The sequence below is a fragment of the Hippopotamus amphibius genome, chromosome 6 (assembly GCF_030028045.1).
Source record: "Hippopotamus amphibius kiboko isolate mHipAmp2 chromosome 6, mHipAmp2.hap2, whole genome shotgun sequence".
In the NCBI taxonomy this organism is placed as follows: Eukaryota; Metazoa; Chordata; class Mammalia; order Artiodactyla; family Hippopotamidae; genus Hippopotamus; species Hippopotamus amphibius.
In genome coordinates this window covers 38,504,091-38,529,838 of record NC_080191.1, presented here as the reverse complement: position 1 = coordinate 38,529,838, position 25,748 = coordinate 38,504,091, and the positions used below count along the sequence as shown (strand labels likewise).

General features: G+C 40.4%; 1 protein-coding gene across 1 annotated transcript in view; it reads right to left on the bottom strand.

Annotated features, from left to right (window-relative positions):
- The window catches only part of ENPP1 (ectonucleotide pyrophosphatase/phosphodiesterase 1), a 65,613-nt gene extending 45,315 nt beyond the window's left edge, over window positions 1–20,298 (bottom strand). The window contains exon 1 of the mRNA XM_057739683.1: window positions 20,074–20,298. Within this exon, the coding sequence (XP_057595666.1) occupies window positions 20,074–20,298 (225 nt within the window). The remainder of the gene's footprint in view (window positions 1–20,073) is intronic.
- Window positions 20,299–25,748: the final 5,450 nt, after the last annotated feature.

Genomic DNA, 25,748 nt, shown 5'->3' with positions numbered 1-25,748 from the left:
CTACCAACTGACGTCATTGCTTGTCTGCTTCTTCTGTGTGATGTTTCTGCTGGTTTTTGCTCATGGTGCCATTTTCCTTTGCGTGCTTGGTTGTTTTCAACTGTTCTGTTCACTGATGTTAAAAATAATTACTTTCCAAGAATCCACCATCAACACTTTTTTTTTACAGTAATAATAAATAGAATTGCTAGATGTATACCATCATTTCCAACAGTACATGCTTCCAATTTATGTTAGAAATATTGCCATGAAATTTGGTACTTTTCTTAAAATACCAACTACTTCTCACATTTAGTGAATGGGGGGAATCGGTAGCAGGTTGAGTTGAACAGATTTTACCAAAGTGAATTCTAGTCATAAGTAAAAAGAAATATATGCACACTGAAAAACTACACACTCTTCTTTGGTATTCTTTTTTCTCATATCCTTTTAAAAAAAGAATATCAGAGAAATAAAGTCAGGGGGCAGTAGTTTTATGAGGTACAACATAAATTAATATTTAAATATTTAATGTAATATTTTTATTATTATTATTTTCAATACTGGCTCTTAAAGGCTCCCCCCATGTGTCACTCAGGTGTGCTGGGCTTTTAATCCTTTCTAAAGTGAGAAAGAAAGATAGTAGCAGACAGATATTTTTTAACATTCAGATGTGACACTATGTACATGAAAGATAAAGAAGATAACGTCCCCCATCTAATATAAATCTGTTAGGAGCCATTGATAACAGAAAGTAGAATTCAAAACAATTATTTTGAATAAGCACAGTACTGTACACACTTGGTTGAACCAGCTCTTGGGCAGATAAAACTATGAGAGTCTTGTCTAAACTATAGTAGTCCAGAAAAGGGTTTTGGCATCTTTGATATTTAAGCAGTCATTTCATCATTTCTCTAATTTTCAATGAATATTCCCTGTAAAGTAAGAATTTGAAGAAAAGTCTCAAAGAAAGCTCAAATCAGTAGCCCATGGGAGCTAGGAAAGATAATTGAAAAATACTTTTTTAGGAAAACAGATTAAAACGAAATACATTAGAACTCTGGCATAAGAAAATAGAAACAGGACTTCCTAGGTGGCGCAGTGGTTAAGAATCCACCTGCCAAAACAGGGGACACGGGTTCGAGCCCTGCTCTGGGAAGATTCCACATGCCAAAGAGCAACTAAGCCTGTGCGCCACAACTATTGAGCCTGTGCTCTAGAGCCCATGAGCCACAACTATTGAGCCCATGTGCTGCAACTATTGAAGCCCACACGCCTAGAGCCTGTGCTCCACAACAAGAGAAGCCACTACAATGAGGAGCCCGCACACCACAATGAGGAGTAGCCCTCACTGGCCGCAACTAGAGAAAGCCTGTGTGCAGCAATGAAGACCCAATGCAGCCAATAAATAAATTAAATTAATTAATTTAAAAAAACAGAAACAATGTTGGACTTTATCATAAAAGTAAGGAAATTATTAAAATTCTATCCATTTTCAATTAAAAATATTAGTATGGCAAAATTGCAACCCTAATCTCAAAGAGACCAGTAACTCTCATGCCTTTATATCCAAATTAAGATGTGTATTTACTTCCAGAGCTTTGGGATATCGAGAAAACCACGTCATCTACAGTCTATTGGGTTTGGCTGGATATTTTCTATGCTCCCTAATAAATCTAAAATATCTGTGAGTCTACTTTCCCCAGACATCTCATCTTACCTTTATTTGGATCACCGCAGCGTCACATCCTGTACCCTCCTCTCTTAAGGAATATTACCTCAAATACATACACGTATTAAGATTTCTTGTTGAACACAGGCCATTGGAATAAACTACTAGGCCTGTCATGAGAAGTACCTGAAACACTAGCCCATAAGCTTTACTTTCCCAGGTAAAGCAGAAAGGAGATCAGAAACTCACCTGAGCCATATCCTTCATACTGGAAATTTTTCCTGGGACCATGCAAGGCCTTCAGAGAACTGACTTATATAGGCCAGTAATTCTCCTTTCCTATCATGTTCATTTATTTTTTTTCCCCACTTTTATTAAGAAATAATTAACATATATCACTGTATAAGTGTCAGGCGTACAGTATGTGGTTTGATTTACATATATGGTGAAACGATTACCACAATTGGCTCAGCTAACATCCATCATCTCATACAGATACAATAAAAAGAAAAATATCATCATTTATTTTTGTTTCCAAAAGTACCAAGCATTTTCAAAGGAAAAAATATCCAGTGCTTATAACTTCTGCCTGAGTGAGCAAATCACTTCTCCCAGATTATAGTGATTGCTTTCACAGACCATTTCCTTCTGAAGTTAAAGGTCAAAGGATAAAATGTCCATTTGGTAATATAAAGTAACGGTCTCAGCAGAGATTCAGCTTTGATGGCAACCTTTGCTCCATGACTCCTACACCCTCACTGAATCTTGAGATGCAAGCACCTAATCAACAAGATCAGTAACAGAAAACACCTCAACACAAAGCAGGATCCTCTTAAAAAAGCTGGTGGGTAACTCCTTAGATATAGCCTCCTGCCACTAGAGTTTCTATTTATATCCACAAATGAGTAATGCCCACAAGGGGGTCACAGAATTATTAAATATCAACACTGTTCTTGGTCTGATGACTTATTTAAACATCTTCTGCTTTCAACAGAACTGTGAGTACTGAAAAATACATTTTTGTGGCCTCTCATTATCTAATCTTCAGAAAGACCTTAGCTTCTTAAGAAAAGCAATCTGTTGAGAAAAGAGACCTTGAGGAAAGTACATACACTAAACTGGATTTCTATCTCTAGCCTTACAACAAAATGACAGCTGGAATAAATATTTAAAGGTTTAACATGAAATCACTAGAATAAAATATGGCAAATATTTTTATAATTTTAGGGTGATGAACACCTTTACAAGCATGGCATAAAATCCAAAAAATTATAATGGAAAAATTGATATATTTGATTTCATAGAAATCAGGAGTTTCTGTAAAACCAAATAAAAGACACCTTACCACCAGCAAAGCTGGGGTGGGAGAAACTAGGGTAAAACTTTCCAACAAAACACCAAAAGTAATAAACCAGATATTTAAGGAAAAAAACAGCTAATTAAAAATATGTCATACGCCTTCATTAAAAATCAAAGAACTATGAATCAGAGTCCCTTTTTTACCCAATGAAATTGACAAATGTTAAAAAGATTGATAATTACAAGTGCTGGCAAGGATATAAGAAGAGACAGGCACTTTCACACTGTCTTCACAGAACCTTAAGTTCCTTTCCAAAATCTATCCAAGTTCAAAGTGTACAAATCCTCCACTCCTGCAATTCCAAATCTCTTAACTTATCTGATAGAAATGTTCACATAAGCAGATAAGGATATGCAGAGATATTTGTTTATTGTAGCAATATTTGTAATAGCAAAGACATGCGAATTATCTAAATTTCTGTTAATATTCAACTGAGTTAACATATTATGGTAAACCCCCAAAATATAAAATACTATCCAATTACTTTAAAATTATGTAAATCCATCACTGAAATACTTACTCTGTTTTTGTTTTTGTTTTGTTTTTATTAATTTATTTATTGGCTGTGTTGGGTGTTCATTGCTGCATGTGGGCTTTATCTAGTTGTGGAGAAAGTGGGCTACTCTTTGTTGCGGTGCACAAGCTTCTCATTGTAGTGGCATCTCTTGCTGCGGAGCATGGGCTCTAGGTGTGTGGGCTTCAGTAGTTGCAGCACATGGGCTCAGTAGTTGTGGCACATGGGCTAAGTTGCTCTGCAGCATGTGGGATCTTCCCGGCCCAGGGCTTGAACCCATGTCCCCTGCACTGACAGGCGGATTCTTAACCACTGCACCACCAGGGAAGTCCCTGAAATACTTACTCTTAAAACCATCAGCTTCCATGCAAGCAGTCTACTCTGAGGTTATCATGCTATGAGTAAGCCCAGACTATGCCAAGCACAGAGACCAGTGGGGAGGTTCTGAAATTACATGAAGTGGAAGAGAGATGCCTGGCCAGCCTCTAGACGCTCCAGTCTTTACTGTTGCAACTCCAGCCACCATCTGACTGCAACTGCATGACAGACCCTAAGCCACAACTGCCCAGCCAAGCCTTTTCTGAATCCCTGACCTATCAAAAACCATGAGGGGCTTTTGAGTCTACAGAGCTGATAACCAGATGCTGAACAGAGATGAATTTATCAAGTTGGTAGTACTAACCCACATGGCTCCCTGACCACATGAGAGAATGCTCTTGCTTTTCTTTCTCCTAGATTTATGCCTAAACCATTCCCATGAAGAAAATGGTCAATGAAGAAATCTAAGAGCTGCCTCTGCTGAAAATACACAACTGGCCAGCTTCATTCAGAGGTAACAACCTGGTTCTTCATCACTTCACAGAAGAAGGGAAATGTCTCAAAACTACTCCACAGAGTGATATGGGGATGTGATTGGTGTAACGTGTACTTTTCTTCCTTTGGTAAATGCACAGACAGTTTAGGCACATACATTTAAATAAGTCCACTTCTAACTTCCAGGTGGAGAAGTGGACTTTTGGTTATATTCACTAGTTTTACAGTATCAAGAATATTACTAAACATTTAGGGGAAAAAAATAGGACAAGAGGAGCCCAAAAGTTTGAAAATCCTGTACCAGAAAGTAAGGGAAGGACACACACACACACACAAACAAACACAGTCATTGGGGATGTCAAAAGGTATAAACTTCCAGTTATAAAATAAGTGCTAAAGATATAATGTACAGTATCATGACTATAATTAATAATACTATAGTGTATATTTGAAAGTTGCTACGAGAATTGGTCTTGAAAGTTCTCATCACAAGAGGAAGAAATTGTAACTACATATGGTGACGTTTCACACTTTCAGACTCATCTTTTAGCACCAGAAAGTAAAGCAGTACTAAAGACACACACACACACACACACACAAGCACAGGGGTGTGTCAAAGGAACACAGGAGCCAATTCCCAATGGCCAAAGCTGGAACAATTTCAGCAAAAATATAAACAACATACTATTAGGTTATAATCCAAAGTATAAAGTAAACATCAATGAGTTCATACTGATATAAATAAATGACTGAATAAATTTAAAAGTGGGGAAGAATAGACAAATCTCCAGTACAGAAGAATTCCAAACAATTTATGTAGATACCCCACCCCTGGTGAAACATAACTCTCTACTCTTGAAGTGCGGGATGGACATAGTGACTTCCTTCCAAAGAGTACAGAATGGAAATACACAAAAGAGAGTATCTTTGAGGTGGAGAACCCTGATAAACACTACCTCAGCCAGGTAATTAAAGTTAACATCATCAATGATTAAATCATGTTAATACAGTAGACTCTTGATATGATATGTTGAGAATGACACTTTACCTCTGTGGTCTGCCTCCCAAAAGCACATAATCCCAGTCTCATCATGAGAAAAACATCAGACATTCCACAAAATACATAACCAGTCCTCCTCAAAACTGCCCAGGTCATCAAAAACAAGGAAAGTCTGAGAATGTCTGAGAAACTCAGCCAAGAGGAACCTAATGAGACGTGACATGGAAATGTAACGTGGTATTCCTGGATGGGATACCAGCACAACAAACAAAAAGGACATCAGGAAAAAGCTAAGGAAATACAAATGAAGTCTGGACTTTAGTTAATAAGGCTGTATCCACATTGGTTCATTAATTGTGACAAACGTACTATACTAACGTAAGATACTAATGACAGGGAAACTGAGAGTGTGGTATATGGAAACTCTCTGTACTAGCTCTGTAACGTTTCAGTAAATCTAAAACTATTCTATAAATAAAAAGCTTACTTAAAAAAGAAAAAAAGAAATAGGCATGAATCTATATTATTCTACCACATTTCCACTATTTAAAAATGTTGGTCTATTTTCTTTTAATTTTTAAAAAAATGCATTGTATACACACATATATGTACACAATTTTTTCTATATACATTTTTTTAATTGAGAAATTTTTCTATATGTAATTTTATTTCTTCTTTTTGCACATAATACTATTTCATAAGCATTCCTTATTTTATTAATAAATCTTTAAAATATACATATTTTTAATTTAGGTAGTGCCATAGGTTGGGTGGGATATGGAACGATTTAAACAATATATGATATTGTTAAGTGAAAAAGTTGAGCTTCTGCTTCATACGTTTCAGCACTATATGATTTTTAAAAATAAACAATGCACAGATACCACTCTCATATCTGCCCCCTGTGCATGGTGGAGACTGTGATAAGCTGCCTGGATTCCCCTCCAGGAAGGAAGGAATTACTCCCCTGGCTGCTGGGGGTGCCACCGGCAGGGACTGCCTCCGTTGAAGAGACCCCTTGCCCAAGGCCACACCTGCTTCCGAGGAGAGCCTGCTCCCCTTGGACAGCTCTAAAGGGCCACGCTAGTAAGGACGGCCCACAGTGTGGGCTGAGGCCTCCGCTGAGAGAGCACATCACCGCTCACATCACCCTCTCCACAGTCCTTCTCCTTCCCTTTCCTTCCACGGGAGCCGATCTCAAGAGCACACGCAATAAAACCCCTGGGATGCCAGTCTCCATCTCAGAGTCAGTTTCCCGAGAAACCCAAACTCTGCCACTGCCTTTCTCCTGAGCTTCTTGTCTCAGAGAAACAACCTCTTACTAAATACATTGCCCCGGCCCCCTGACTCTAGCATCAGGCCAGAGTAAGGCAATGGGACACAATGACAGAAGATCAGAGGGTGGGAAGACGGGAGAAGTCAGAACACATCTTCCCTGTTCTCCTTGCCTCGGACAGGACCCCTGGCAGGGGCTGCATCGCTCCAGGGTCCCAGCTTCTACAGGGGAGTCCTGGCTGCCAGTTCTGGGTTTCACCAGCTTTTCCCTTTGCCTTTCCTGCCCTCGAGGTTGTACTAGCTTCTTTCTGTTACTCTTCTCTGGGTTGCCTCATGGCCACACCATCCTGTTTGGCTTTCAGCTCTTCCGACACCTTTGTAACTGGTTTCTTATAATAAATTCTCTTGATTAAATTACCAGGTATGGACTTTATTTTTCTAATTGTACCCTGGCCATACAGCAAATGATCAGATATCAGATATACACATACAGACACCCCAAGGCATAAATGAAGCTAAATTTAATATAGACAAAGAACTTTTCATTTTGAGAGTTCACCTGTTTTTAATTCACAGTCTTCTAGATGCAAAACATATTTTAGTTAGATTTTGTTTCAGGTGGATTTCAAGGGGGAAAAAAAGCACTTTCAAAATAATCCTAAAAACAGTTTGTTTCTTTAGAAGCTACAATCAAGAAAGACGACTCACTAAGTAAAAGTAGTACTAAGTGATTTTTAGGAAAAAATGTTTTGTTTTGTTTAGCTCATGAGACAGGGAAGAGAAGAAACTAGTTTGTTAATGGTACAGGACAGCCCACCCCACCCTCAGGCGGAGGATGAAACAGATGGACTAAGAGGCAAAGCACTATGGGCTTTATCTAAATGACACTGTTTTCCTTGCCTAGGCAGGTATCCTGCCTATTCAGGTGGTAGGTCAGAGATGAAGAAACAAAAGGAGAAAGAACAACATGTTCAGTTAAGTTTCTGTGATTTATTTCTAGTTTTTTTTTTTCCTGAAATAATTTTTGGAACATAATGGCTAGAGCACCTTGCATTTATTCTTGAAAAATGAGCTCAGTGGAAATAGATAACAAAAAGATAACTTCCAGAGGATTTTTGGTAATTCTTCCCGAGCACAGGGAATGGGATTAACAGGGAGATAAAAACCCAGCGGTTGGGTACTCAATCACAACTACACGCAATCACAATTACAGTGGCAACTTAAAGACAGAACTTAAAGTCTGGTAATGGATACAGGGGTTTATAACTGAGGAGAGAGCCATAATTTTAGAAACGTGTCACCTTGTAATGTATATACTTAGGTGTAAGTCAACTCAATCACATGCATTCATTTGGATAAGGAATCTTAAAATTATATTTGTAAGAACATTCACAACTTAACCCTCCTAAGCAATTTCTTGTGTTCTAACAAATGTTTCTGCAACAAAGAACATTTGTTCTATGCACATTTTCACTATTACTCGGTGGAAAAAACCGTAAAAGTAAAAAACCCTATGATATCACGATCCTTAGCACTATGCAATTCAGGTTTTTGAGATGATAAAATGTTCCCTCTGTCTGTGCTGCCCTACAGGGTGGTGCTAGAGCACATCACTGCTGAGCATTTGAAAAGCGACCTGAGTGATGAGGAACTGAATTCCGTTTTATGCTATGTAACTTTAATTCATACAAATTCTAATTTTGCATGGCCACGTGAAACTTAAAAATCTAGTAGAAGAGAGAAAGTAGTTATGAAATAGCCAAGTAAACAAATAAGATGGTGCTCTTTCTACACCCAACACGCTCTCTTTTCTTTGTTCCTGCCACTAAGGCTAAAATGACCTTTCCAAATGTTAAATGAGACTGTCACTATGAACAAAAAGAGAAACAAAACCAAACAAACAGAAAAATATTTCGGTGATTTCCGATTGCTCTTAAAGCAAGATCCAAAAGCCCTAAGATGTTCTGCAAGGCCCTGCCTGGACCTGGCGCCTAACTATCTTTCCTGCCTCATCATCCATCACACATCTCTCTGCCTACCAGCTACCTGGTCATCTCCCAATTCTGGGTCACACCATGCTCCCTGCTACCCCAGGCCCTTTGTACATGCTGCCGCTGCCCCTCAGAATCCTCCTCTACTTGCCTGTCACTTCCTCCTGGACACCTTCTTAGACCTCTCTGACTAAGCCAACTCCCCCTCACTACCCTCTCTCACAGCCCTGCATATAACTTCCAGGCAGCACCAATCACAGATGCAGTGAGAGACACTCTTGTAGGATTCTTTGATAACTATCCAGTCCTGTGGGGATGGACCATGAGAACTGGGTTTAAGTCTTTCCTCCCCCTCACTACCATTTAGCTCCCAGCCTCTTAATCATTACTGCTCACACAACAGGAACTCTAAATATCTGCTGAATAAGTTACTAACTGTAACCATAATAATAACAATAACCCCTAATCTAGCCTCTACTATCTTTCAGGCACTTTTCTAATTAGTTTATATAGATTAATTCATATAACCCTCAAAACGAATCTGTGAGGTAGCTACCAGTATTATCTTCATTTTACAGGTGAGAAGACTAAGGCACAGAGAAGGTAAGGGATGGTGCCCAAGGACACACAGCACTTATGGGCAGAGACAGGATTCAACTCCAGCTGTCTGGCCCTTAGCCACTAAGCTCTACAACCTTTGTATGATTAAGTGGCAACTGTGGTTAAGTGATCCAGGGACAGGGGATACAAGAGCAGTAAAGGAGTGCTCGCTTTGGGAGGATAGACTGAGTTGCATCGCAGAGGGCACCTGGTGTTGGGTGAGAATAAAGGGGTTGAAAGACCCCTCCTGGGGTAGAGAAGAGAAATGGTCTCTACAAAGTGTATCCGGAGAACAATACAAGTCTGAGCTGTAATGGAAGGTGTTACAGAGCCGGAACTTTTGTGAGACAGGCATCTTGAGACCCTTTCTGACTCTCTAAATTGGCAAAGTACTACCAAAGCAGAAGCTGAAAAATAACATGAACCTTTGAACTTCTAAAGCCAAGTTATGCATGTGACATGTGCAAGTCCCCTATAACATACGGGACACAGAGTTCCTTGAGGTGTGGGTCCCAGACCAGACTCACTCACCAGCCAACAGATTTGCTCCCTCACCTCACACAGCTGTGCCAATTAAGGAGACAAAGGGCTTAACACAGGGTCTGACAAAGAGTAAACTCAATAAAGCCCGTGTGGGAATTCAACAAACACATAGCACTTACTATGTGATGGGTCTGCTCTGAGTGTTTGACAAATACTAGTAAATGACGACATGTGTATGTCCCAGGCCTGCAGGACTGCCAAGAATGGACCAAGCTGTAAGTGCTAAGCCCTCGAGTGGTAACACTGTTATGCGAGTAATGAGAAGTAAGGCTAAAAAGAAGCTTGCATTTAGGAGTACACATTTTCCCACCCGTGTTGTGGCAGGCTCTGGGAAATTCTGAGTGGAAACATAGTGCAAGGAAGTCATTATTTTCGGAAAACTAATAATCGAACCACAAGAAGAGATGTGGGCAATGGAGGCAGAGTTGAAGGATGAATAAAACAAAAACTGTCCTAAAAAATACTTAAATTCTTGGGGAATGATTACATCTGAGGTATGAATAGAGGTGCTTTCAAAGATTACCCCGTGAACTAAGGTGGATAAAAGTCTCGAAATCCCATTCACAAAAGGTGCATTAGAAAGCTGTCTAGCAATGGGAAAATCTCATAATGGAAATATAAGTTAAAAAAGAAAATAGAATAGTATATGCAACATGACCCCATCTTTGTTTAAAAAAGCGATGCTTACACACAGGAAAGTCCTGAGGGAAGAGAACAAAATATTAATAGCAGATAACATCAAGTACACAATCTTTATTTTTCTCCTTTATACTTTCTTGTACTTTCTGAACTTTCTGCAATATGTAGTATCTTTATAACAAGGCGGAAAATACCATAAACTCTCTATACAAAGATTTTAGACCGAGGAGAAACCCACTTAATCCAAACCACTCTTATTATGGTCAGAGAAAGCGAAACAACTGCTCAAAGGTCACACAGCAAATAACTTTCATGACTTCAAGTTTAGGGCTTTTACATGACTCCTGTCTCTCAAGATCTTTGCCTGAATCACCCCAGAAAAATCAATGTTTTCTTCTTCTTTGAAAGTTTCCAAGAAATGATAAAGCCATAAATATTCTCCTGTGTCAACATTCTTCACATTTACTTCCTGTGAGCTGATCTTTAAGGTATTTAAATAACGTACAAGCAGAGTTGTTTTGTACTTATTTCTCTGGTTAATCCAAAGAAAGATAAGATCAACATAGTCTATTCAAAATGCTCCTAACCCACACCCTTCCCACCTGAATATACTTCACTCACCTATTTCTCCTGGTCTTCGGAAGATTTTAATCTAAATGGTGCCAGTGTGTTTGCACAATGAAGTATTATGGAATAAACTCAGTGCCAAAGACTTCGAACCTGATTCAACACCACCTGAAAATGCCCTGGTCTAAGATTCCTTTGTTTTGGTATTGTGTCAAGTATATTGTGGATTGTTGAGAAGGTACTGAAGTGGAAACTTTGAATTGAAGAGTTCTATTGATGGAGTGAGCTAAAGTGAAATCTACTTGATATTCAGATAGATGGATGGTTGAACTGGAAAGAACATTGGAGTGTTATTACATCACAGCAAAGGCAGAAGACTGGCACTGAGAGCAATGAAGAGCCATTAAAGAACAAGCCAGGGCAGAGTAAGGAAAGGCAATTAAAGAAACAAATAGACTGTGCGTGCAATGCCCTGTACATGTGACAAAAGCAATGGGGCTACTTCAATCAATGTGTCTCTTAAGTTCAAGGAAGGAAAGGGGCAAATGCAACCAGTAGCAGCACCACTTCGACCCAACGCCAACACAGTCATGGTCATTAAAGAACACTCATAGCATCATGTGTGAAGTCAGTGGCAGGATAAGGGTTGACTGGAACCCCCAGCTACAGAATCCAGGTTGGTGTACCTTCTGTACCTCCTTGTAGCCCTATAGAGTCCTGTTCCTCAGAGTTCAGTGTGATGACAGATCCCTGGGGATTGTGAAAATGCGGATTCTGGTATGGTAGGTCTGGGGTGGGGCCCAAGAGTCTGCATTTTGTACAAGTTTCAAGGAGATGACACTGATATGCTAGTCTGCAGACCACACTTTGAGTAGCAAAGATGTAAAGTGTCTTCTGAATAAGGAAAATTTTTAAAATTCAATAACACTGAAGCTTGATAATAACAAGAAAAATGACCACTTATTCAGGGAACACTATGTGCCACTTTGTATACTTTAATTCTCCCAACAACACCTAACAGGGTTTTATCAAGTCTCTCTTATGGTTGTGGAAGCTGATCGTCAAGAAATTTAAGTTCCTTGCCTACCTTCAAAAACAGCTAATAACAGTACCAGGATTTAAATCCAATTCTGTCTGACTTCATTTCTCGATAGGCTACAGCAATGAGATTAAAAGAATTATTGGGTTGGCCAAAAAGTTTGTTCGGGTTTTTCCATACGATGTTATGGGAAAACCCAAACAAACTTTTAGGCCAACTCAACACTAGTTCTGTGATCTTGGAAAGCCCCCCCAAATTTCTGTGAGCATGATTTTTTCATCTCTAACAGAGAGATAATGGCAGAGCTATGGTTTGGACAAGGTGGTAGATGTAAAAGTATTTTGAAATCAATAAGAGACCTTACCTAAATAAAGATACAATTGTTGTAAATAGCTGATTACTTTTATATGTCTTAATTTCATTTCCCTCTCTCCCTAGTACTAAAATTAGTACTGAATGAACACACCTTTCCTTAAAGCAGATATTCTCAAAACTTTTGGTTTCAGAATTCCTTTACACTCTTAAAAATTACTGAGGGCCCTATGAAGCCTTTTCAGATAGCTGCCACGTTCTTATTTAAAACTGCACTAAAATTCTATAAGCTCTAATTTCTTAAAGGCAAAATGCAGCATGAAACTCGAAACAATATTAATGAACTTTTCATACCATTACATTAAAATCCATTAGTCTATCTTGCACTTTGATTGGAACTTACACCCATGCATAATTTTGTAAATCATCCATTGGTCCTTTGGAAAATGCCGGTTCACTGAGCTACGTATTTCTTTCAAATGTTGACACATGTCATTATATCAGATGAAAAAAATCACATTCCTTACTATTTCCATCAATTTCATCAGAAAAGTCTTTAAGGATTGGGGCACTGTCAAGCTTACAGTGGCAGAAACAAGTTCTCCAAAATTTCAATTTTTACCTAAAAGATTGAATTTTATCACAGGCAGTAGTACCTCGTTTTGTTTTCCTTGAAGTGACAAGCTAATGCTATTCATTTTTGAGAAAATATGTGCCAAACACCCAAGTCTGAATCACCAGGTTGTCAGCTGCTCTTTCAAATAAAAATGGTATCCATGAAGAAAGGCAGCTAGTTCAGCTCATACCTCAAAGAGCAGCTCAACTGCTTTTCCTCCAGAGAACAGCACTACCTCAGTCTGCAGCACATGTGCTGAAGGAAGACGTCCAGTGTTGTCTCACAGAATATTAAAAAGAAAGGTAATTTAGGTGAAATTTAATAAAATCTGCTTCATTGAGGATGTTTTTACTGCTTCGTTAAGTGAAATTGGCTTTTTTGGGTTTAATTGCAAATGCAAGAGGACTTGTACAATTGGTGCCACTGCCCTGATTCCTGCTGAGGTGAAAGCAGTTTTCCAGCAGTGTAGTGGCCCCACAGTGAGAAGGGCAAATGATGTCTATTACTGTTCAAGTGGTTTAGACTTCAGAGTCCCAAAAGGCTCTTAGGGACCCCTCAGGGATTTACAGACCACATTTTGAGAACTGCTGCTGGAAATATTTCGGCTGAAACTTTGTTCTACCTGCCTTGCCTTTTGCCTCTAAACATATTTATCCAAAATCACTTACAGGAACTCTAGAGTAATATGAAACTATTTGGAAAAAAAAAAACTCATAATAATAGTTAAATCTATTTTATTGTATAATAGCATCATACAAAAACTGTTGAGTTTTTTAGTTCTCTCTCTCCATGAGAGATCAAAGGCTCCAGATGCTTGCTAATGCCAAAAAGCTTATCAAGGGAAAGAAATCAGCTCCAGGAACAAGCTACTTTCTCAGGACTATTTCCTGAAAACCAAGACAGAATGATCTTTAAGGGTCTCAAACCACATTGGTGATAGAATATTTGGCATCTATATGTGTGTAAAGACCTAAGGTATGGTGAGAAAATGATCCACCCACAAATGAGATGTGCTTGCGAAAATTCACTCACTCCAAAGTGAGTGAATCTGTTTTCCTGTTCTAGTACATCTAAAGATATATTAAGGGCATTCAAATTAAGAAGAAGAAAGTCACTTTCCCAAAAATCTGTATACACTGGGGACTTCCCAGGTGGCACAGTGGTTGAGAATCTACCTGCCAATGCAGGGGACATGGGTTCAAGCCCTGCTCTGGGAAGATTCCACATGCCATGGAGCAACTAAGCCCATGCACCACAACTGTTGAGCCTGTGCTCTAAAGCCCGTGAGCCACAACTATTGAGCCCATGTGCTGCAACTATTGAAGCTCACACACCTAGAGCCCGTGCTCTGAGACAAGAGAAGCCACCACAATAAGGAATCCACGCACCACAATGAAGAGTAGCCCCCGCTCTCAGCAACTAGAGAAAGCCCGTGCGCAGCAACAAAGACCGAACGCAGCCAATAAAATAAATAAATAAATTTATTTTTTTAAAAAATCTGTATAGGCTTCCTAGGTGGCGCAGTGGTTAAGAATCCGCCTGCCAAGGCAGAGGTCACGGGTTTGATCCCAGCTCCAGGAAGATCCCACATGCCACGGAGCAACTAAGCCCGTGTGCCAAAAAAAAAAAAAAAAAAAATCTGTATACATTGGAAGCTCACAATAATATGATTATTGACTTCACACTGATAAAAGGAAAATAAATTGGGGGTGGGTGGGGTGGGTGGAGAATTAGCCATTAGTCCAGAATAAAAATCTGTAGTTAAAAGTCCTTTCAGTTATCATAGTCCTCTACTCACAAATTATGTGACTTTTGCCTATAAATTTAACCCACTGTTTCTAGAAGTGGAGTAAATGAACCAACACATCTGAATAATTTGAGGTACTTGTTTAAAAAATGAAGATTCTTTGGGTCCATTTCTATCTTAGTCTACTCAAGTTAGTCTACTCAACAAAACACCATAGACTGGGAGGCTCAAATAACAGAAATTTACTTCTCACAGCTCTACAGGCTGTGAAGTCCAAGATCAAGGAACTGAACAATTTGCTTCCTGGTGAGGGCTCTTCTCCTGGCTTGCAGATGGCTGCCTTCTCACTGGGTCTTCGCAGGGTCTTTCCTCTATGGGTTGGCATGTGCACTCATATCTCCTCTTCTCTTCTGCTTTTTACAAGGCCACTAATCCCATCATGAGAGTTCCATCTTCATGACCTCATCTAAATCTAATTACCTCTGAAAGGCCCCACTTCCATAGATCCCCACATGGGCGGGTTGGGACTTCAACATATGAATTTGGGAGGGACACAAACCTTCAGTCCATAACAATTTCAGATCTTCTAAATCACAGTCTCTGGGATTGGAGCCCTGGAATCTACGGTCTTTAACAGTTCCCAGCTGGTTTAACCCTAAGAAACAACCCCTGCAAGCCTCAGTTTCCTTATCTGTAAAGTAGGATTGACTGTCACGATAATTTCCTATTTCAGTGTCAAGGATCAATTAAAAATACATGAGAAAATGCTTCTGAAAGCGCCAAGTGCTATGTGAATAATAATCATCTGAACTTTTACCACCTACTTTTCCACCAAGCATTATTCTAAACACCAAAAGTGGGAGGATACTTGAAAAATACTATAGATATTATCTTAATTCTTGTAATCAAAACTCAGATAACTAAAACACTCAGGAAACAGAATGTTCTAGTTAAAATTTAGCTGAATATTCTGCTCACTCTTTCGAAAATCCCTTTTAAATATATTATTATACCTTCTTATAAATACATAACTTGGCTCTTGTTTGATGCCAAAGCGTTTTCAAATTGGGTCGGCATTCTCAATATCAGTTCTTGTTGCACAGAACTTGGACTTAGAAGAGTAATCTATGTTCTGCCTTGGGCTCATTTGGTTTCTTGTTTATTTTTGTTGTTTGGGGAATATTTCATGGTTGATGGAGGCATGTTTATTTTAACCAGAGGCGGATTTCTAATTATAAGTTATATTCCAAAAGGTTTTTGTTCTAAGTAGTTTGAAACTTGAAGTGGCTTTCCCCCTATCCACCTCCCCCCACCAAAAAAGTTATGAATCATGATTAAGTTCTTTGCCTTGTCTAAAATGTCCATAATATAGATGAAATACATTTGCTATGTCTTAAAAGTAACTCAGATATTTTGCCATGGAATTTATGAAACTCAAAAACAAAACTGAATTTAAAACTATTTTCATTTGCCTTTAATACTGATATCTGAGAAAAAGAGTTACCTGGAGGAAGATAAGAAGCTGATAAAAAAATTTCTGTAAATATTCTAAAAAGGTTAATGGTCCCCAGTTCTTCATTATACGAAACGTATACAGTCTCTCAACATGGCTCTAGGGATTCTCTTCAGAGTTATGATTAGGGTGTGATGGGGTAGGAGATGGCAAAACTCAATGCCCAGAGATAACAGAAAAACTGGAATAGAATGGAAAAAAAGAAAAGGGTTGAAAGGGTGCCTGTGTATTCCTAAGAGGCTGCGTCAAGTAGAAACAGCTGAAATACAAATGGTGCGAGAAAGACCAGAAAATGACTCAATTCAGAAGAAAGAAAGTCACAGAAAGCAAAGCAGAAGAAAAAAGTTCCCTACAAGAGCCACAAAGACTGAATTTGGGGTGTGACAACAAAGTCACCAAAACAGAAGAGACCTCAGTATAGGCAAAGGAGACTCATTTGTACCTGAAGGATGGCCTTATTTGTACCTGCCAGACAACCACACCTGTGTTGTTTCTGAGAGCATGCCCAATGGTTAGATCCTGATTCTGAATCCAGGTTATCACGGAGACCCTCTTGTCCTCTTAGGTATGCTGGCCTTAGTTGGGAACTTCCGTCTATTGTTCATTCACTGCCTCTTTTATCTCCCTATGTGCTAAACAAACGATATTCCAGTTTGATCTTATCCCTGAATTGACACCCAGTGTCATCTCTATGAGTGCATCTATATTTGGATTGCTGATTTTCAACTGGCCATATGGGTATGTGGTTGTGTATTTAGTCTTCCCATCTTGCCCTTTTCCAAGTCAAAGCGTTACTCAGTCTAAGTAAAAATGCACTGCATTCATTCAGCCAAAAGCTGACACTGAGTGTGAGGTACAGTCTTAGGCCTGGCGGTAAACACAACAGTCCTGCTGGGTTCCTAGGAACCTTGGGTACATTTCATTAGAACACGTGCAACAAACACTGTAAGGGTAAAACAGGAGATGTCCCTGTCCCCTAAGATGTTCTGGTCATTTTTTAAATAAAATGCTTAACTATGGCTGGACAGATATAAAATTAAAAAAACCAAAAAGCAATGTCAATTCAGATTAAGAGCAGAGAACTATGCTGAATATTCTCCATGCTGTATTCTAGAAACAAGACGATGTGTTGCAAGAGGGAGAGAGAAGCTAACAGAATTAATAACTCTCACACTCAAATTTCTGATAAACAAGGGCAACTTCTGCCACTTACAAAGAACTCTTTCATCAAAAGGTGAAAGTTGTCTTCACTCACCACCCCACACACAAGGCCCCTTATGAACATACACAGGTCCATGTATTCATAAGGACAGCAGAAGGTCACAAACACAAAATGATGCTGTGGAATAACTAACTGGAGGACCGAGAAGAGTACTGCAACGTGGTTGAAAATACCTGCCAGGGAACAGGAAAGTTATTTCAAATAAATGTCCATGACCAACCTCAGTGGAAGCTGACATTTCAGTTCAAAACTTAATTTGGAACCAGGAAAGGCATCCAGATCTAACATATCTACTGAAGCATATATTTATTTGCCCTCCTGGGGTTTTCCACAGTCTGGCTCAGTGCCTAGGCATGAGTGCTTCCAGAGCCCAGGGCCAAAGCCTCCAGAGCAGAGCCTTCAGTCTTCCTAGGGATGAAATGGGGAGAAGCCAGCGTACGGCAGGATCGTCCCTTCTGCACATACCTCCAGCCTTTAAGTTTATCTGAAACACTTTCAGAAAAATGCAACAGTTATGTCGCCACCACTTATCTCTCCGGAAGACAAGTCTTGTGTTTACCCTACAAGATAAAAACTGTGCAGCCAAGGACCACCTCAGTGTTTGGGCTCTCATAATCCCAATCCCAGATGCACTCAGTCAACCCATTTCTTCAGCTTTATGAAAAGTGTGCTGCTGGTTCACCTGAAAAAGGAATCCCATAATTGCAGATTCTTTCTAGAACACATGTCCCAGAGCTCTTTAATGACAACTGTCAAGCTCCTTTTGGAGACTTTTCCCTTTAGAAGTGCATCATTTGGGAAAGTCTAGGGGGAAGAAGGGTCTTGAAGTAGGGAAGGGAAAGAGGTTTCACTTTCACCTGAAACCATTAATTGTTTCACAAACACAGCAATGAGCTTTGGTGTGTACTAACAGCCCGCTGTGTTTCATCAAAGACATGAAGTAAGAATTCTTTCCAAGTCAACGTGTTACAGCAAAAGACCCCACCTAATGGCATGAAAAATATTCATGATCATCCTACTTGCAGGAGTGTTAAAGGCACTTTGATGTCGAAGCCCAGAGTTGCATCATCAGAGTATAACAAAATGCTGTTTGATAAGCAGACTGCAGGTGTCAAAGACTGAAATGCATGTTTCAAAGGTAGATCTCTGCTGATACCTATTGTGGATTTATAGGTAAATGAATAGGAAAGATTTTTAAAATGGAATTTAGCAATTGGCAATTTACCAGACTTTCAAGACTACACATAGGCAAGTAGAAGTGATTTCACATGGGAGTTACATACAGTTTCAATGTACAATTATTGAATGCCTGTGCCAAACACTGAAAAGTACTGATATTAAGTGATGGTGTTGCAGAAGCTAAGGTCTTCCATTGATAGAAACAAAAAAGGTGACTCAAAAGACTAAAACTAAGTCCTCGTCAACATCAGGTGTTCTTAAACAGTGATATATGATGCAAAAATACATCTTGAGATACAAACATTACGTGGTTTGGGACACCTACCCTTTGAATCTTAGGCTTATTTTTAAGTATTAATTACATGACACCATCTTTTTAGTCTAGGAATGTTGGTTCCTCAGAGCACTGTATCATCTCCACAATACCCAAAACATAGTGGAAATGGAAATGTTTACAAAAGGAAAGATTTCAAAAATTAGAAAAGATATCCCCTACACCACACTGTTTAATCATAATATGTGACAATATACCTTATGGTACACTATACATAGAAATGTCACTTCCATATAATACAATGAAATGAGCCTCTTTGTAGTTTTCAAATTTACTTCCCCACATAGTTCCCCCTGACCCTCACAATAATCTTATCTAATCCACACAGAAGTGATGTTGTCCTCATTTTAACATAGAAGAAATTGAAGTCTGGGGAGAGTTACAGGATGCCCCGGCAATTAATAACGGCCATGAAAGCAAAAAGCCAGGCTTCTGACTCTCAGTCCAGCACTTCCTACCATAGATGTAAAATGAAAAGCCACCCCCACATTTCATAAAATTGACTGCGGATCCTGCAACCATCACGACCAAATAGCAGAGGAAGAGTGGGTACGTCTGTTAGCAGCAAAAACCGCGGAACCTATAGTTGAAAGAGTCATAAACTTTTCTTCGCATTCACCTAACATGAATATTGATGGAATTTCTGAACAGCTGCAAGGAAATTCCTAAACAGAGAGCCAAGAGTTCCTGATACAACTTAAAGAGCTCTGTTAAATCTTTTCAAGTGGAATCAGTTAATGCAGCCAAGTCATCAATACTGCACCTAGAGTCCCGGCAAAGAAGTAAAAAATTAAAACAAAACCAAAACACCTTGTCGCTCCTGCCTAAGACCAACAACTTTCGGGCTGGCCGTTTTTCCCCATGAAAAACCTTGTGCTCTCTGCGGGGAAGAGGTGAGATTTCTAAAGATCTCGGTTTTTAAACAGCCTGGTTTCGTAAACAGGCCCTTCTGAGCATCAGTAACACAAGTGAGAGTGAACTACTCCCCGGGGAAAAAGAGAAGGCTCGGCGGCGGCGATGAGCACGGATGAAAGCCCGCAGTGGAGGGCGACGAGGCGAAGAGGAGCGGCGCACACGCTGTCTCTCTCCGGACCCCGGGTGCTGACCGCGCGCGCCGCCCTCCCCGCCCTCCCGCGCGCCGGGCCGGCGGGGACCTACCAGCGACAGCACTTTGTAGGTGTTGGGGTCCTTGGCCGCGCGGGCGCGCGCCGCCTTCTCCAGCGGCTCCTCCCCCAGGTCCATGGGGGCCAGCAGCGGCTCCCCGGGCGCCTCGGCGGCGCGGACGCGGCCCGGGTCGCGGCCGTTCCCCGCCGGGCCCTCCCGGGGGCCGCGCCCGCCCTCGCCGCCGCGGCTCCCGCCCCCCGCACAGCCGTCGCGCTCCATGGTGGCCCCGGGCGCTGCGGCCCCGCCGCCCCGCTGCGCCTTTAATAGGCTCCGCGCCGGCCCCGCCCCGCCCGCCGCCGCCGCCGCCGCCGCGCCCGCCCCTCGCCGCCAGACCCTTGGCTCGGCGCCCGCCGCCCGCCGCTGCGAGCGAGGGGAAAGCAACTCAACGCCCCGGGTGCTTTGGCTTCCTGTCTGATTTCGGGCACTCGGAGTGTGGGTTATTTTGGGTCCTTTACGTGGGCGTGTCTTTAACTCCCCCGAGCCTTCCCCTCCTCGCGCCCCGGGCACCGTCCGGACACTTGCAGGAATCGCCCTGCGTGGCCTCGCGGCGCGGGCTGGCCTGGAATTGCAGAGTGCGGTCTGCAGAGGGCCTGAGCTCATGGGGCCCCGAAATAGAGCGCGGGCCGAGGGAGGATGCGGCCGCAGTGCCGGGGCGGCTTCTCAAAGGCGGGAGAGCCCAGTGGGGACGGACCTGTGTGCTTCTGGATGGACAGGCGGGGAGGCTATAGGCTCAAGCGTGGGGGGAAGCGACCTTCTTTTCCTCCTACGTAGAAACAGACAAGAATTCCTTCCAAGCCCTGCTGTCCGCTACCTACGCTACTCAGGACTCTCCAACCTTAAAATACTTGATTTTACAAATACACACAGATAAGAGGTTTAATTTTCTGTGGTTTTCTGTGGTTTCTGTGTTGGGGGGGGGGGCTGCTCTTGCTTTAAGATACTTGTTTATTATTAGTTATTTTAGACTTTTCTGCATCGAAAGCTTGAACGTGTTGGCGCTGCGCTCTCCTGAGGTTGCTGCAGCTACCTGGTTAGCGACATCAAAAATGTTGCCACAATCTGGAATACTTTGATACTTTGTTTAGGACACGAACAGTAGGCTATAATTCTTGGTGGGTTTTGATTCAGCTTTGATTGTACAACTTTTACATTTCCTTGCTCATCAGTTAGAAAACCCACAAGTGTGTTGTGACGTGAGTCTTGGTTGTCAAGGGGAAAACAGTGATTTTCAATGCCCGGAACTGACTTTAGTGACCAAGGAAAGTTACACAATCCAATATCAATTAATTTTCAATTCATTTTGATTTCAGGAATATATACAAATTTTTAAAAATGGGAATGAACGCTTAACAGATATAAAGTGTGTGTTGTCCCCTTTAAAATAGTTAACTTGGAATGCTTTCCATTTATATTGATTGATTCATTCATTCATTCAATAATGAATCCTTCAGCTCAATCTCTTGGCTTCCAACAATGTCAGTGGCCTCCAACAATATCAAAGATGAATAAAAGTAAATCTTTCCCAAGTGGCTGTCAGTCTGATCAAAGGGGGTGAAGATAGTAAACAAAAGACTAAAACCCAAATCATATATGCATAATAGAATCATACATAGGATATTATGAGAGCTTAGTAGAAACGGTAGCTGACATCTGGAAGAGTAAGGGCCGTCCCTCAAAGCATTATGAGCTCTTTTTTTTTTTTTTCCTTAATTACCTTTGAGTCAGCCTACAAACCAAACCACCCAAGAGAAACAGGTTTTCACTATTACATAGTCACACATAATTTTTTACCCCAACTTGGCTCTAAATTTTCCTTTGACTGTTTCCAAAAATCAGATTCAAGGACAAAGATTTGCTCCATGGAGACTGGTCAAATGAGTGTCAAAACTTCTACTCAACAGAGATGTTCCAAAGTGGCTTTGAACTTGAGAAAACAAGTGGAATAAGTGTATTGTCTGCATCCCAAGTCAACAAATCCTTTTGAAGACTCCACCCGTTGGTGGAGAGGACTGCAGGGTCAGAAACTCAAACATGCAGGGACCAGCAGGAACCATAAAAGAGTGTGTGCCCACGTAGAGGCTAGGGCACTTACTCAGCAGGATTGTGTGCCCATTGTGGTCAGATAGTCAGATTTTTCAAAAAAAACCCAGGAAATTTAGATGTTTTTGTGAATTCTCCGGATTGCAAAATTTTGTCTACAAAATTCAGAAAAACAATTTCTTTAAACACTTTCAAGGCCAAGCAAAATGTAACACATCTGCAGGGTGGGCCCGACACGCAGGCCACCAGGATGTGGCCTCTGCCTTATGCTCAGGCCTGGCCTTTGCCAACTGGGACTTTTATGGGTAACTATAAAAATCCAATTGGAACTCTAAAATCAGAATAAAAATGGATCAAGTAGGCCACTCATGTTGTTTAGCCATAGACTGAGCTATAGACAAGTCTTGCCTCCATCTTGTTTATATTCAAAATGATCTGAGGGACAGCTTCACCCTCTAAAATACAAGTATAGTAAGATCAAGAGACAAACTGCAGCAAAACTTCTCTGGTTAGTGTAAACGTGAACAATGAATGTGTCATCCTTAGTCCTAAACCACTCTGTCTCTAATGATTGAGGACTCTAATCTAGTACAGCAGGAAAGATAGTGTAAGATTTTAGGATTCCTTAAGTTGTACTGTACAAAAATATGTAAACACTTCCCCCTTGATGCCTGAAACTTTGTATGTGAGTAAGGCCAAAACACCAAACACAACCAACCTGTTATCTATGCTTGAACTATGACTTCTTGAAATTGAGAAACAAGGCTTCTCAGCTTTTAAAAAATGAAATATACTATAGAGTAATTATTTCAGCAGCTGCTCCAGAGCTTCTCCAGCTGAAATCTCTCTAGTTCTCCAGAGAAACACAGAAGACATCTAGCCTAGTCTAAAATGAAGAAAAAAGATTTCTTTCATCTTTATGAGATCTAGAAAAAAATTTTTTTTTCCATGGCATTAATTTATTTTTAAGACTTTGTATGGCATCCTGATTTCTCTTTTTTGTAAGTGCAAAAATATTCCCCTTGGAAGAAGCTTGGATAACAATTCAACTTTGTACAGAGTACAAGAACTCTCTGAGCCTTGGTTTCCTCATTTATAAACTGGTGTTACAAATAATACCATAAAATTATACTACTATCTCTAAATGTCAACAACATGTTTTACATTTCCCCAGCTGTTCATAAAAATTTGAATTGATTCTTTACATATTTAAATCACCCAATCCCTACCCCTAAGAAAGAGAATAAAATGATTTAATTTTACATAAAGTATACATGATTTATTTAAATATAATTTAATTATAAATGATTTAAATATAATTTCTGGGAAGGTTTGAGAGCTCCCATCAGATATGCATCTGCAAAGGGAGAGCCTGTGGGATCAGGAAGGAATACTGACCCCTCTGGGATGGAGGAAAAACACCTCATTGTCAGGTAACAAAATCAGTGAAATGAGCACAGAAAGTGAATGCAATTGAGTCATAGAAACTGTGGGAAAATGGCAAATGCTGACCCCGTCTAAAGGGAACTGCTGTCCAGTCTTCATATTTTGGTTGTCCACAGTCTCTGCCACTCCCCATTGTCTCTTTTATACCTCATTTCTAGCAAAACCTGGGGTTGCCAAATAATCGGAATTCATGCCTTCCACTTTGCTATTTGTTTTCTCTATGCCTCATGTCTTTTTTTTTTTCCTTTTGTCCTTCTGTTTCTCCTTTACTTCTTTAAAATTGTATTTTAATTATGTTTCATTATACCATGTTAATTCCTCTGTTGAATTTTAGCTTTTCTGAAAAGTTATTTTCTTGGTAGTTGCTCTAGAGGTCATAGTATGCATTTGTAATTTACCGTCTACTTCAGATTAATACCGACTTCATTCTGGTAAAATATAACATTTTTTTTTAAAGATTTATTTCATTATTTATTTTTTAAAAATTTTTGGCTGCATTGGGTCTTCATTGCTATGTGCGGGCTTTCTCTAGTTGTGGTGAGCAGGGGCTACTCTTCGTTGCGGTATGCAGTTTCTCATTGCAGTGACTTCTCTTGTTGTGGAGCAAGGGCTCTAGAGCACAGGCTCAGTAGTTGTGGCACACAGGCTTAGCTGCTCAGTGGCATGTGGGATCTTCCTGGCCCAGGGATTGAAATCTTCCCGGCCCAGGGATTGAACCCACATCCCCTGCATTGGCAGATGGATTCTTATCCACTGCGCCACCAGGGAAGCCCCAAATATAACATTTTATATCTCAATTTTCTCACTCCTCTTTTCTGCCATTGTTATATATATTAATCTATATGTTATAAAGCCAGTGATGCAGTATTATCATTATTTTAAACCTTAGGTTTTTTTAAAGAAATTAAGAAAACAGATTATGTGTACACACACACACATATACACACACACACTGATTTTTTTTTTTTTTTCCTGAATGTGAGTCAGACTTTCTTGTTTTCTTGCAAGTACTGTAATTTTTGGTTGAAAACTGGACTTGTAGGTAATGTGTTATAGCTACTCTGGATTCTGATTATTTTTCTGAGAATTTTTCTTTCAGTACCCTCCTGGACATAAAACTACAGATTTTCCCTGCTGTTCTCTATAAAATTTGCCATTTTCATACCCCACCATCACCTCACGAAATCAAGCCTTCCCCTCTGATGGCCAGAGTTTACAAACTCCAACTGTTCTTATTCCAACACTAGCAGTTTTTCAAGAATAAATGCTTTCTCAACTTGTCTACCTTTGGTCAATTTACAGAACTCTGAAATGGTTGTTAGGGTCATCTTATCTTTGGCTATAAGGCCCACTGGGTAACTCCCCCAGCTCTCAACTCAGGTTACTTCCACATCCCCAAAAGGCATGTGATAAATTCAGTATTGCTCCCTTCCTACAGGACAGCCAACAAAAGCTTCAGAGTGCTACCTCAGATTCCGCCTAGCCACACAGTGCAACTATTTTTCATTTGGACAAAGCCCCTCCATATCCATGAGGGGAACATTCTGCCAACAGAGGCCCAATCAGGAAGTTGGGCAGAAGCATCTCTGCTTCAGGCTTTCTAGTCAACCTACGTAACACTTACCTTCCCACCCAGGGTTTCAGCTCACAAAAGGTTAAGCCCTCATAAAAGTGTCTAACTGAGCACTTCTGTCTTACGCTTCTCCTTTCCACACTCCACAGAATCCAAGAGTCAACTTTCTCTCACTGCAGTGCAGCAGGGACTTTTCATGCACCATCTGCTGAGTTCTGCATTCCCACAGTTTACGATACATGGAACATTGAAGTCTTTCAGGCCTCACTCTTAGTTTGTTTGTGGGAGCTTACAAAATTTAGAAACTGTTTTCTCTCTTAACAACACCTGGCTCTGAAGTAGGTGTTACATACCTTTGAAGTAGGTGTTACGATCATATTTTTGTAGTTGAAAACTGGTAGCAATTCCTTTATCTTTGTATATTGGGCATAATAAAGCCAAGGCTGCCTGCCTTATCTTCCTCTCCCAGCTCTGAGGCAGGTGGATAATTCTAGTTTGTCAGGTATCAGATCCCTCACATAGGAAAAAAAATTTTTTTTTTAACTCATCATCCTTTTCAAAATTACTTTCCAGTTTTATCCCTACAAGTACATAATCACATATAACGTGT